The 15,266-nt window shown below is 40.9% G+C and overlaps 1 protein-coding gene across 1 annotated transcript; it reads left to right on the top strand.

Annotated features, from left to right (window-relative positions):
- The first annotated feature begins 3,430 nt into the window (after positions 1-3,430).
- LOC141109894 (olfactory receptor 6N1-like) lies at positions 3,431-10,729 on the top strand. Its single transcript, XM_073601149.1, has 2 exons — positions 3,431-4,333; positions 10,667-10,729. Exons 1-2 carry the CDS (start codon positions 3,431-3,433, stop codon positions 10,727-10,729), a joined length of 966 nt encoding a protein of 321 aa, XP_073457250.1.
- Positions 10,730-15,266: the final 4,537 nt, after the last annotated feature.

Below are 15,266 nucleotides of genomic sequence, written 5' to 3'. Positions count from 1 at the left end.
GGGTAAAAACATATGAAATATTCCCATGCAGGGCCACCTCCAGACAGTGCTTCAGAATGTAAATCCAATAGTTCATAAATGTCATTGATTAAACAGTGTGCCCCCAGAAATGCACACCCTCACCCAGATTAATAAAATGCAGATTTACAATCACAAATTCCTTCCTGCTAAATAAAGGTCCTCTTTGCCACTACATATATAGCAGGGCAGGCTAGTTTTAAATGCACATATTGAGCAACCTCTAGCCAATCTTACAGAGTTGAGGCCCAATAGCTTATAAGCCTTTTATATACAGCCTTGCTGTCTCTGCCCGTAATGTTTGCTTGATTAGGGCAGGGATGACCTTACAATGAAAAAATACTGAAAACAATTTCTATAAAAATACATTTAAGAGATTGTTCACACCATCACAAATTGATGCAGGTCACTGCAAAGGCACATAGAAAATAACGGTTTTCTATGTGCCTCATTCACACCACAACCTCAACCTGTCTAGGATTTTCTCTTCAATTAAGATGCTTAGAAATTCTTCAGAAAGAGCTTTGTTTCTATTCTTCTTCTTATTATTATTATTATTTTCTTTTTTTTCAATATTATTTTTACAAATCATTATTTACAATAGAGCACACTCATGGCACTGGATAAACAGATCATTATAGGTTTTGTAAAAGAAGAGCACAACGGGGGTTGGATGGGGTGAGTCACTCTGGTGCATTCAGTGTGTGAAAGCTGAATGTCCATCGTCCATAGGTGGGCCAGGCATTCAGGGTTCTTCCCTCCACACTATGGAAACTACGCCTAGCCTTGGTCTATGGCTTTCACCTCCTAACAATAGGCATTTTATGTCTTATACAAGTCACCTTTTAGTTTTGTTTTTTCCTAATCCTTATTTTAGTTTCTCTTTTTTTCTTGGTGGCACTTTCTATCACTTGCCTTGACTTTCCTCATTCTTTTCCTTCCCCTTTCTTTTTTTCCCTTTCCCAAATTCTCTCTTTTCTCTGGTTGCCTTATCTTCACCATCGGGTATGCATCTGCTTCTTTATACATCCCACTCATATTTATGGGTCACATTGCCCGCGTTAAGTCCCAACCCACATATTTTTTCACAGAGGTCACACATGGCTTTACCATCCCCAATACACATCAGGATCACCCTTTGAGTGCCTGTCACCCATGGATGCTGTCTTTTTTGGTTGTTGTCACTATGCATGCCCCCACAGTTCCCGGAGATGACGTCCGCAGTTGAATTGCAGTTCCCACCACCATACCACCAGCACACATATGCTTTTGTAAGTAATATGTAGTAGGGGGGTCCGTATTCTTATATTGTTTTAATTATTGAGCTTGATAGATCATCTAGACATATATAATTTTCTTTATTATAGATAGATACTGCGGGCTTGCTCCTGAAGAGTGATTCAAAGTCAAGAAACGCGAAAAGATAAAGAAAAGATAACAGCTGCCGTATTCTATATCAATCATGTGCTGACAAGATTTTTATACCATTCGTTTATACAATACATGTTTATATCACTATATATGAAAAAAAAAAGTGCCATCTTGTTTAATATTTTTTACCAACAATGATAGGGAACAGCAAGGCTATAGGCTATATAGACATTATGTAACATGTGTATATGTACATAAATTAAATTTTATTGGATCATGAATTAATAATATGTGATGTTTTTGAAATTATTATAAGGATTATTGTTATCATGAACAATTGCCCTAAAATTTGATATTAATATTATATATATATATATATATATGTCTATGAACTAATAAATATTCTTATATCCATCAATTCATTTGTTACCCACCGTGTGCTTCATATAAAGTCCCAATTTCTCACTTTTTTTTCTATATTGATAGGGATGGAGGCATAGGACCTTAACAGGCCTTGCCTCATTTAAAGTCCTCGCTTTTGCAATAGTTTATTGGTTATATATTCATACACATTAAATTCCTGACCTCAGACAATGAAGACAGTTCTTCCTTAAGCCTGTGATTAAAAGTATATGGACTCAAAAGTTGGTCATATACTAATAGAATTTCATTCCCAAATTTTAATTTTTAGAATGATCACTTGATTTTCTATTTGTTAGTAGAGTCAAAGTGATGTTAGTTTTTGACTGCAGTGACATGAAAATTCAAAGAAGCAGGATAGAACATTCTTCTCCAATGAACAAATTTCTACTAGTGAATGTGGTTTTCGGTCAGGAAAGTCAATTCACTCTAAAATCAAATGTTAAAAGCAAATTTTTTTTTAGTACCTTTGAGCGACATTCGTTGTGTCAATAAATGTGCTGCAATAAATGTGCTGATGAGAGTTTTTGTACAAATGTCGTATGAACGTTTGCTCGAAAATCTACCAGTGTATGGACAGCTTTACATTGACTAAGTCACACTGAGGTGGGTGATAAGTGTATTTGAAGTTCCTAGTCAATTACCCCATTAACACTCCTAATATATGCTTTCTATCTATCTAATCTAACTTCTCACAACAGCCATTACTATTTAAGTGTGTCAAGAAAAAATGCTCCTTCATGTAACTCTGTGTTTACATAAACAGGTTTCAGAACTATTTTCAGAATTTTAAAAAAGCCCGAAGGAGGAGGCTGAATGTTTCCCAAAACCTTGCATCTTTAATTGCTTAAAGGATAAGTTCACTTTTTAGAAAAAAAATAATAAATGCATTTTTTTTTTTGCAGGTAAAAAAATGTGCATTTATAATTTTTTTTGGGGGGGGCCTGTAAAGAATTGCACCAGCAATCAGTCAGTGTATCTGTGTGTACATCCCGTATGAGCAAGCAGATACAATGTGACAGGACGGATCAATTAACTACCACAGCACTCCACAGCGCCGTGATAGTTCATCGAGAACTACAAGCCGACAGCTGCAAAGGATGTCGGGCTTGTAGTTTAAACACACGCAGAGCTAAAAAGTGATTGCTAATACGGGGAACTTCTCCCTGTACTACTGTCACAGGGGGTGTAGGTTTGGGCAGCGGCTGCAGCATTTAAAACATGTTACATGTTCCACCCTAAAAACAGGTGGAACATGTAACATGTTCGCAAAGGTGAACTTATCCTTTAAGTTAGCCCACAAAGGGTATCACTTAAAAACCAAACTTTTTGCATTATATTCACATTTGACAATGATTTAAATGCAAATAATCTTGCCACCATATGCTAAGAAGAATCGGTTGTGATAATATTCTTATGTTACTGTTTTTTTCTCAGACAGGGTTAGATTTACCTATAACAGACTGCCTGGAGTCCCTAATGATGTACAATGCTGCTGATAGGCATGTGCCTTTGCCTATGCTTTAGGGCACGGGAAATATGCTCTCATTTCCACCAATCATTAATAAGAAATTGTTAAAAGAATGTGGTTGACTGTGAAATACTACATCCTCCAAGACAGATGAACTTTTCAAACAGCAGTAACTTTTATGAAATTGTTTTAGTTGGATTCCCAAACTTGCAGCAATTCAGCATTTTTCTCTTCATGACACTCCTTTGTATCTACTTATTCATCATTGCTGCCAACATTATTATCTTCTTTGTAATCCAGCGACAGCCCTCACTACACAATCCCATGAACTTCTTCATTGCGGTGTTATCATGCTTGGAGATTTGTTATACGTCCGTAACCATTCCAAAAATGTTGGCTGATCTTCTGGATGAAGAGAAGAAAATCTCCTTCCCTGGATGCATCCTACAGGCTTATGTTGCACATTCATTAGGAGCTTCTGAGTGTTACATCCTCACAATTATGGGCTATGATCGGTATTTGGCCATCTGTAAACCGTTACAATACTCATCTATCATAACTACCAGGTTTTGTATTTATTTGGTCGTTGGCTGTTTTGTTGGAGGATTTTTAATCCCATTAATTGAAGTTGTTTTAATATCTCCTCTTCCATTTTGTGGTCCAAACCGTATTGAAAATGTTTTCTGTGACTTCCTTCCCTTGCTCTCCTTAGCATGCACAGATACAGAGTTCTATACAATGGTTGAATTTTGCATCGGCCTCTTCACACTGTTGATAATGTCACTCCCTTTAATCCTTTTTTCTTACATCAGAATAATCCATGTTATTCTAAATATGAAGTCCAAAATTGGGCGCAGAAAGGCGTTTTCCACCTGTGGAGCCCATCTTATGGTAGTTATACTGTTTTTTGGCAGTGCTGCTTTTGTTTATGTACGAGCTTCAGAAAATTCCTTTGTAGACTTTGATAGGACTGTTGGCCTCACCTATGCTGTATTCACTCCATTAGCCAACCCTGTCATATATGGTTTAAGAAATCAAGAAATTAAAAAATCTATTCAAAAATATATATGCTTTCTTTAATTGTGTGCAAAATAACATCAATATTAAAATAACATCAAGATCCATCTCTTTTGTATTGAATTCTATTTATTTTGGTATAACCACCAGTTTCCCCAGCTTGACAAGTTTGTAGCCAATACAAGTTGAATAATGCTCTTCTACTTCTTCAATTTGCACTTCTTCTACTAATGCAAATGCTTCTGGATATTATGGTAGGCTTTTCAAAAATGTTCTACTTTACAATATCTATGCATTGAGTTTATCTATTTATAAAATGAACATAAAGGAATGAAGGCACTTTTTTTCTATCCATTCTCCCTGTTCAGATGGGCCCTCTGGAGTTTCAGCCAGAGATTCTGAAAGCACAGCTGCTTCTGCTGTGCTCTCTTTAGAAAACTTCTCTTAAAAGCTACATTGAAATCATATCCCCTCTCAAGCGTCTCTTCTCCAGAGAGAATAAGTTCAGTGCTCGCAACCCTTCCTCATAACTAACATCCTCCAGACCCTTTATTAGCTTTGTTGCCCTTCTTTGTACCCGCTCCATTTCCAGTACATCCTTCCTGAGGACTGGTACCCAGAACTGGACAGCATACTCCAGGTGCGGCTGGACCAGAGTCTTATAGAGCGGTAGAATTATCATTTTATCTCTGGAGTTGACCCCTTTTTAATGAATGCCAATATTCTGTTTGCTTTGTTAGCAGCAGCTTGGCATTGCATGCCATTTGCCACTTAGTTGCCCACCCCATTAATTTTTTCAGATTTTTTTGCTACTTTCCACATCCTGCGGAGAAGTTTTTGCCCTGCTTAGTTTAGTATTGTCTGCAAATACAGAGGTTAAACTGTTTACCCCATCCTCCTGGTCATTTATGAACAAATTAAATAGGATTGGTCCCAGCACAGAACCCTGGGGGGACCCCACTACCCACCCCTGACCATTTCGAGTACTCCCCATTTATCCCCATCCTCTGAACTCACCCTTGTAGCCAGTTTTCAATCCATGTACTCACCCTATGGTCCATGTCAACGGACATTATTTTGTACAGTAAACGTTTATGGGGAACTGGTTTGGCAAGAACGATTCTTCATGAATCCATGCAGATTACTGCTTGATGTTAGGCTAACTGGTCTGTTATTCCCAGGGATGTATTTTGGGCCCTTTTTAAATATTGGTGCTACATTGGCTTTTCTCCAATCAGCTGGTACCATTCCTGTCAGTAGACTGTCAGTAAAAATTAGGAACAATGGTCTGGCAATGACTGAGTTCCCTAAGTACCCTCGGATGCAAGCCATCTGGTCCCGGTGATTTATTAATGTTAAGTTTCCCAAGTCTAATTTTAATTCTGTCCTCTGTTAACCATGGAGGTGCTTCCTGTGATGTGTCATGAGGATAAACACTGCAGTTTTTGTTACTGAAGCCCCCCAATTCCCTCATGAAGACTGAGGAGAAGAATAAATTCAATACCTTCGCCATCTCCCCATCCTTTGAAACTAGATGACCTTCCTCATTCTTTATGGGGCCTATATGGTCTGTCCTCCCTTTTTTACTGTTTACATACATAAAACATTTCTTGGGATTTTTTTTGCTTTCCTCTGCTGTGTCTTTTGTGTTCTATCTTAGCTGCCCTAATTGCACCCTTATATTTCTTGTTGCATTCCTTATCACGTCTGAATGCTGCTGATGATCCCTCAACCTTGTATTTTTTGAAGGCCTTCTCCTTTGCTTTTATTTGCATTTTTACATTGGAGCTAAGCCATCCAGGACTTTTGTTCACTCTTTTAAATTTATTACCCAATGGGATGCATTGGCTAATGCCCTTATTTAATATGCTCTTAAAGCAAACCCATCTCTCCTGCGTGTTCTTTGTTCCTAAGATTTTATCCCAGTTTATGCCTTCTAGCAAGGATCGTAGTTTAGGGAAGTTGGCTCTTTTGAAATTCAGTGTTTTTGTATTCCCCTTATGTTTCCTATTTGTGTGATTTATAATGAAGGCAATTGACCTGTGATCACTGTTTCCTAAATTGCTCTGTATTTCCACGTCGGTGATCAGATCTGTATTATTGGTAATCAGTATATCCAGTAACACTTTATTTCTAGTTGGTGCGTCTATCATCTGAACCATGAAATTGTCCCGCAAGACATTGAGGAACTGGCGAGCCTTAGACGAATGCCTGATTCCCTCCGCCCAATCTATGTCTGGATAATTAAGATCCTCCATTATGATAGCACTTCCCATCCTTGCTGCTAATCCAAATTGTGATAGGAGATCTGTCTCCCCCTCCTCCCACACTTTATGGGGCTATAGCTTACTCCCAGTGTTATTTTCCCCTTAGCTTCATCCCTGTGGAGCTCTACCCATAAGGATTCCACCTCCTCCCTAGCTCCCTTAGTGATGTCATCTCTCACATTCACTTGTACATTATTCTTGATATATAGACATATCCCTCCCCCTTTTTTACCCTCTCTAACCCTGCGATAAAGGGTATACCCTTGAATGGTTGCCAGCCAATCATGAGAGCTGTTGAACCAGGTCTCTGAAATTCCCACAAAATCCAAATCCTCCTCGTACAACAGTATCTCTAGTTCACCCATCTTGTCCGCCAGGCTCCTGGCATTTGTGAATATGCCACGTAGTTTAGACCGGTCACATACTATCCTCTTATTGGGTGTTCCGAGATTGCAACTAGGAATTGTTACTATACCTACTTTGGGTTTATGTGCTTTGGTCAACCTACCACTAATGCCCCCAATACTACCCTCTGGAATATGTTCCGTACTGACTATCTCTACCTCTGGGCCCTCCCCCCGTCGCCTAGTTTAAAAACCCCTCTAACTTTTTGCCCATCTTTACTCCCAGCTGATCTGCACCCTCCTCATTTAGGTGCAGTCTGTCCCTTCTATAGTACTGGTGATCGACAGAGAAGTAAGCCCAGTTATCCAGGAACCCAAACCCCTAATTACTACACCAGATCCTCAGCCATTTGTTTAATTCCCTAATCACCTTTTGCCTTTCTGGTGTGGCTTGATGTACCGGTAGTATTCCTGAGAATACTACCTTGGAGGTCCTTTTCCTCAATTTAGCTCCCAAGTCCCTAAAATGGATCTTTAGGACACTCCATCTGCCTCTGCCAACATCCACCATGACAGCCGGGTCTTCCCCTGCCCCTCCCAGTAATCTGTCCACCAGATCCGAGATGTACCCAACCCGAGCACCCGATAGACAACATACAGCTTGGCGCTTCAGGTCTTTGTCACAGATTGCCTTCTCTGTCCTTCTAAGAATTGAGTCCCCTACCACCAGAATCTGTCTTTCCTTTCCCTTCGCTTCCCCTCCACTCTCACTGGAGGAGTTCTTCCCCTGGCAGCTAGGGGAGTCCCTCAGCTCCAGCAGTGCTGGTCCCTGACTGGTTTCACCAATGTCACTCACTGGAGCGTACTTATTGGGCCTGAATAGGCCTCCCTGGCACTTCCCCCTTCCTGACTGTCACACATCTACTCTTTTCTAGTGCCTGCACCTCTTTGTCTCCACCCGCCCCTGTGTATGTTCCCGGCTCTCCTTTAGTATGAAGGATCTTCTCAGTGCTGACAGTTGCTTCCCCAGATTCAGAACCTGGGCTTCCAGGGAAACAATGTGCTTACATTATGCACAGCAGTATTCGCCCTCAATCAGATGATCATGAATGTGACTCGGTGTGCAAGATGTACACCGAGTCGCATCTCCACACCCGCCAGGCATCGTACCTACTAATTTAATGAGGATTGGGGATTATACTCTGTCCAAATGACCTAACAACTAGCTTCCTAACACTAATACTCAACAAGACAATACATAGGTACTCAATAAGACAATACACAGGTACTCGCAGACCCACGTGTACTTGCAGACCCACGTGTACTCGCAGACCACCTGCACACATAATACACAAGTACACACAATACACAAGTACTAACGATCCACACACGTGGACACACGTGGGCATGACGTCACAACGCTGCTCAGTCTGCGGACGTCACGGGCATGGTGTAGAGTGTCAGCGCTCAAGCACACGCCGGGAGCTGATGGACAGTGTGTGCGACTAGGATTTCCAACACCGCTAACAGCACTAGGACTTTAGCATTAAACGATTGCCGCAGCCAAGCTACCCTACCCTGCACAGGCCGTCCACCCTTGCGGCTCATCGCAGCTCACCACAGAAACGACAAGGGATCCATCGCCCCACAGGCTCAGTGGATTATAGTGGACTACATGGTGCAGCTCTTGGTGGAGGCGGTAACGTATTGACACATGGATATGTATACCAGCCCATATGTTTGTAGCTTGTCAGCAACTTTACACTAGTATGCTAATGCAGCGGTGCTAACGTCATTAAGGACCAAGTTATACATACTTGCCAGGCAATCCCAGGGAAAGCTGAAGACCAATATGATGTGATTGACCATTTATAATCTTCTTTATCTGATCACTCAGTTGATGACCGGACTGGGAATTCCCACATTACTAATATGAATTGATCTACTGGACTGCTTATCCTTTCCCTGCAACGTAGCACTATCTTCTAGATATACTTCCAGTAGCAACACCAGCCTTGGTTACTTTATAATACTATTTAAGCAGTACACTTAGTCAATGATATCCTGCCTCTTTACCAGCACACGCGCCTCTGCTCTCTTCCTCTCTCCACCCCTTCATTGCTTTGGACCACAGTTGACCGTTTAACCACTACTAACTGAGAACAAAATGGTTCATCCATTTAGATTATTACTATTTGGCTAATTGGCAGCCCCCTAGGGTCCCTGAGGCACAAAGCAATACGCTTGGACTGGGTTAGCTCCACTTCCTTTATAATTGTTTGTCTTGTCTGTCTAGCTTTTGTCCGCGGTCATTTTGTTACATTGTTGTTGTGATGATCACTGCACTTCACAATTTAATGTGATTTTTATTGTTTGGTATTATCCAAAATAAAGTTGATTTTACTTAGTTCCAATCCTATGACTATTCTGTTGCCTAGGGTAACCCCTTACATAAGCTCACCGCTATTGGGCTTACTCCCCTTCCCCCCCTTTATGTACTATTACTTATGGTTACAGCAACAGTACCCTAACGGGTTAAGGATTTAGTACGGGCCACAGCATTTCTTTGACCTAGTACTGGTGGGTACTCATGCCTCCCATTCCCCTTCCCCCTGCCCATCCCCCCAATTTCCCCCCCCCCCCCCCTTAATATTTTTTTATAACAATCCACACACACTACTCAGACAACACTCAGGTACTCACAATACACAGGTACTACCTGACACTAATATTCAATACAGCCCATGTGCGCTCCCAGCACTCATGTACTTACAATACACAGGTACACACTCACACTACACAGGTACTTTGACCCCTGTTATAACCTCGTGTTTTCAACTCTGGTTTTTAACTCATCACTTAGTCCAGTTCCACTTGGTCTAAGTTCCAGCAAACTCAAATGAGCAAGCTCACAATGAGTTCTTCAGAAAGTTATATAGGTCTCAAGCATCTGTGACCAATTAATCACTCCCCTTAATTAGTAGGGTGAAGGAAGGAAAGAAAAAAAAAGCTGTTTTAAAAAGTGACAGAAAAAGGTGTTAAAAATCTGCAAGAAAAAGCCCCAAAAAGAACCTAAAAATGCAACACAGCAATCACCAGCAGTCAAAAGCAAAACTTGTTCATACTCTCCACTCAAGGTCCCCACTGTTTAGCTTCCAACCAGCAGTCTGGCAATTTCATATGTGTTCTACAGAAAGTTATATAGGCTTCAAGCACCTGTGACCAATATACCACTCCCATTAATTAGTAGGCTGAAGGAAGGAAAGAAAAAAAAAGGCTGTTTTAAAAAGTGACAGAAAAAAGTGTTAAAAAGCTGCAAGGAAAAGCCCCCAAAAGAACCTAAAAATGCAACACAGCAATCACCAGCAGTCAAAGGCAAAACTTGTTCACACTTTAGCTTCCAACCAGCAGTCTGTTTTTAATAGAACTTGTCCTGTTAAACCACTGTGTGGTCTTGGCCACCATGCTGCATCTCAGTTTCAGGGTCTTGGCAATCTTCTTACAGCCTAGGCCAGGCATATCCAAAGTCCGTCCCGCGGGCCAATCGCGGCCCGTGTTCCGGTTTTGAACGGCCCGCCTGGTTATTTGGACATTTATATCTTTTGTGGCCCTTGACGATCTCCCAGTACCGGGTCCACAAAAGATGTATATGCCTTGGAGGGGACAGGGAGGAGGCGGGACGAGTGCCGTACACACATAGGAGAATTTCCTGTTTACGGGCGGCCTCTGTAATAGGAGGTCCCGTCTCCGGCGCTGACATTGGACGACTGTTCTGTCCATCAAAGGAGGCAGAACTTTCTATTAAAGAGGCCGCCGTGTAAACAGGAGATTCTCCTGTAGGTAATCTTTAGCGCTCATGAGTGCATTCCTGGCAATGGTGGTGCATTCCTGGCAATGGTGAGTGCATTCCTGGCAATGGTAAGTGCATTCCTGGCAATGGTGAGTGCATTCCCGGCAATGGTGAGTGCATTCCTGGCAATGGTGAGTGCATTCCCGGCAATGGCGAGTGCATTCCCGGCAATGGTGGTGCATTCCTGGCAATGGTGGGTGCATTCCTGGGAATGGTGGGTGCATTCCTGTCAATGGTGGGTGCTGCATTCCTAGCAATGGTGGGTGCTGCATTCCTAGCAATGGTGAGGCTACATTCATGGCAATGATGGGTCTGCAGATGGGCACTTGTGAGGCTACAAATGGGCACTGACCCTTATTTTGCTTCATAGTTCTTTATTTAAATGTTTTTTTTTTCCTGAAACTTCCCTCTTAAAGTGAAGGTGCGTGTTTTACGCCAATAAATACGGTATATCCAAATAATACGCCCAAGCTCATCTCTTTACTCATAAACTGCCACAAAGGCAAGAGAATTCTTGTTGGGGAGTGTATTAGTGCTCAAACACACTTAGACCGAATTTTAATGGTTCGAAGAATGTCAGGCAAAATGGTCGGCCCTTACGCCTGTTCACTTCATCAAATCTGGCACTCTTTGAAAAAAAGTTTGGACACCCCTGGCCTAGGCCATCTTTATGCAGAGCAACAATTCTTTTTTTTCAGATCCTCAGAGAGTTCTTTGCCATGAGGTGCCATGTTTAACTTCTAGTGACCAGTATAAGTGAGAGCGATAACACCAAATTTAACACACCTGCTCCCCATTCACACCTGAGACCTTGTAACACTAACAAGTCACATGACACCAGGGAGGGAAAATGGCTGATTGGGCCCAACTTGGGCATTTTCGCTTAGGGTGTACTCACTTTTGTTGCCAGCGGTTTAGACATTACATTGTAGCAAAGTGTCATTTCTTCAGTGTTGTTACATGAAAAGATATAATAAAATATTTACAACAATGTGAGGGTATACTCACTTTTGTGAGATACTGTATGTAAATCATTATTTTAAAGATAAACATGTAAAACAGTGTGCATCAGTGCATTGTGAAGTTTGTAAAAAAAGAACACAGTTTTCCTAAGACCCAGAGAAAAGCAAGTAGACTTGCTCCTGACCTTAAAAAAAAGTACTTTATAAAAGAAACAAAAACAAGCGAAGGCTTTTCTAAAGTAGAACGTTTTCAGATTTGAAAGAGTTTAAAGAAGGTGACTTCTTGGGAAGAGAATTTCGGAATTTTGTGCCACAACAGAAGAAGGCTCTGTCCTTCATGGAGTGTAGATGGGTTTGAGTGACACGCAGAAGAAGAGAATTAGAGGAGCAAAGATTACAAAGAGGATAATAGGGTGATGAATGTTCAGATGGATAGTGAAGGGCCAAGCTGTGCAGAGCTTTATAGGGGAGTGTGAGGATTTGGAAGTCAATGCGAAACCTGAAAGGTAGCCAGTGCAAGGACTCAAGGACAGAATTAATCACTTGTACTAGACCTAGTCAGGATTCTGGCTGATGAATTTTGGACGTATTATAGTCTGTTTATTTTAGATTTAGGTACCCCAGTAAGTAGAGCATTGCAGTACTCAAGTTGGGAGAACATAAATGTATTGATCAGCTTTTCAGCCACAGTGTATGTTAACATAGGGCATAATCAAGCAATGTGTCTCCAGTGGAAAAAATTTGTTCTGGAAACATTTTGTACATGTGAATCAAATATTAAACAAGCATGAAAAAACACCCCTTGTTTTTTCAGTTTAGACTAAAACTTGAATACGGTACTATTAACAGTAATAATGGGATATTATATGGGATGGGATAAAATCCTAGGTACAAAGAACACAGAGAAAAATGGGAGTGCTTTAGGAGCATATTAAATAAAGGTATTGGCCAGTACATTCCAATGGGAAATATATTTAAAAGAGCTAAAAAAAAATCCTGGGTGGCTCAACTCCAAAGTAAAAAGGCATATAAAAGCAAAAGAAAAGGCCTTCAAAAAATACAAGGCTGAGTTGTCATTGTCAGAATTCCAACTTTACAAAGAATGCAATAAGAAATGTAAGGGTGCAATCAGGATGGCTAAGATAGAACATGAAAGGCACATAGCAGAGGAGAGTAAGAAAAATCCCAAGAAATTCTTTAAGTACATAAATAGTAAGAAAGGGAGGCCAGAACATACTGGCCCCATAAAGGATGACGAACGGAATCTGGTTACAAAAGATGGAGAGATGGCAAAGGTTTTGAATATATTCTTCTCCTAAGTCTTCACAAAAGAAACGAGGGATACAGTAACCAAGACAGTAATGTTAATTTTCATAGCATGTCACAGAAAGCACCCTTGTGACTAACAGAAGACAGAATTAGAAATAGATTTGAAAAACTTAACATATATAAGTCACCGGGACCAGATGACTTATACCCAAGGGTCGTTAAGAAACTCAGTCAGTTGATAGCCAGACCATTGTTCGGTAATTTTTGTGGACAGTGTACTGACTGGAATGGTACCAGCTGATTGGAGAAAAGCCAACGTAGTACCAATATTTAAAAAAGGACTGAGATATTTCCCTGGGAACTACAGGCCAGTTGGCCTAACATTAATAGTCTGCAAGCTATTGGAGGGGATGATAAGGAACTATATACAAGATTTTAGTAATAAAAACGGTATCATTAGTGGTAATCAGCATGGTTTCATGAAGAATCATTCTTGCCAGACCAATCTATTAACCTTCTATGAAAAGGTTAGCTGCCATCTAGATAAAGGAAGGCCTGTAAATGTGGTGTATCTGGATTTTGCAAAGGCATTTGATACAGTTCCCCACAAGTATTTACTGTACAAACTAAGGTCCATTGGCATGGACCAAAGGGTGAGTACTTGGATTGAAAACTGGCTACAGGGGTGAGTCCAAAGGTTGGTGATAAATGGGGAGTACTCGGAATGGTCTGGTGTGGAAAGTGGGGTCCCCCAGGGATCTGTCCTAGGGCCAATCCTGTTTAATTTATTCATAAACGATCTGGAGGGTGGGATAAACAGCTCAATCTCAGTATTTGCGGAGGTTACCAAGTTAAGCAGGGCAATAACTTCTACTCAGGATGTGGAAACCTTGCAAGAAGACCTAAACAAATTAATGGGGTGGGCAAATTTATGGCAAATTAGGTTTAATGTTGAAAAATGTAAGGTAATGTATTTGGGTGCCAAAAATATGAATGCAAGTTACTCGCTTGGGAGAGAACCTCTGGGGGAATCTAGGATGGAAAAGCACCTGGGGGTCCTAGAAGATGCTCAGCAATAGCAAGAAAAGCCATCAGAATATTGGCATGCATTAAAAAGGTGATTCAGAGATAAAAAAATAATTCTCCCACTCTACAAGACTCTGGTCCAGCCACATCTTGAGTATGCCATCCAGTTCTGGGCACCAGTCCTCAGGAGAGATGTGCTGGAGCTGGAGAGAGTCCAGAGAAGGGCTATAAAGCTAATAAAGGGACTGGAGGACCTCAGGAATGGGGAAAGGCTACAAGCATTGAACTTATTCTCTCTGGAGAGGAGATGGAGAGTGGAGAGGAGAGTGGATATGATATCAATGTTAAAATACCATACTGGTGACCCTAGCATAGGTAAAAATCTTTTCAGTGAAAGGGAATTTAAAAAGACATGTGGCCATTCACTAAAATTAGAAGAGAAGCTGCTTAACCTTAAACTGCATAGAGGGTTCTTTACTGTCAGAGTGGTAAGGATGTGGAATACAAATCCTAGTAAAAAACGCAATGGCCGGTGTCCTGATGACCAGTATCATTGGTCAATTCAGGTAACAGGTTACTGGCTCACCTAATAGGGTGGTGTTCCTTATCAGAACAGGAGAAGTAGTCAAAATAAAAGGGGAGTGGGAATAGGACCCAAGCTGTCCTTACCTTTAGTGAAGGAAAAGGAACAAACTGCGGTTTAACCTGATATAACTTCATTAGAACAATTAGTAGAAAAACATTTTAATCATTGAAAGGAAAACATAAACAATAGGAGATTGCATAAGGTAAAAACTGACAACGTTGTCACTTAAAAATGCATGCCCATGAGCTCAGCCATATCCCAGTCATCCACACGTGTCAATCATCTCAAGTCATTAAGTGTGACTTAATATATTATGCTTACATATGTTTAGGCGAGGTGAGTTCCTGGAAACCTTGGTAGCACAAGTCGGTACCTGTATTTTGCTTAACCATGGACCTCCAGACTCCCTATATGCCTATAGAGCTGCTGCATTAAGTCTTTACAATGTTGAAGAAAGCATTGGTTATCTCAGACAAATAAATGCAATTCTGGCTAGAAAGTATCCCTGATAGTTAATGAACAAGACAGGTTTGATTTCTGGATGTAGCACTGTCAATCATAGAGATAATGAAAAAAAATAAATAAAATGCAGCACGCTGTCATGCAAGCATGCGACTTGAGACAAGGAGAAACAATAAATCCACAACAAGCCTGTTAGTCATTCA

Source organism: Aquarana catesbeiana, linkage group LG10, assembly GCF_042186555.1.
Source record: "Aquarana catesbeiana isolate 2022-GZ linkage group LG10, ASM4218655v1, whole genome shotgun sequence".
Taxonomy (NCBI): domain Eukaryota; kingdom Metazoa; phylum Chordata; class Amphibia; order Anura; family Ranidae; genus Aquarana; species Aquarana catesbeiana.
The sequence above is the reverse complement of the archived record's forward strand: the minus strand, read 5'-3'. Positions and strand labels throughout refer to the sequence as shown.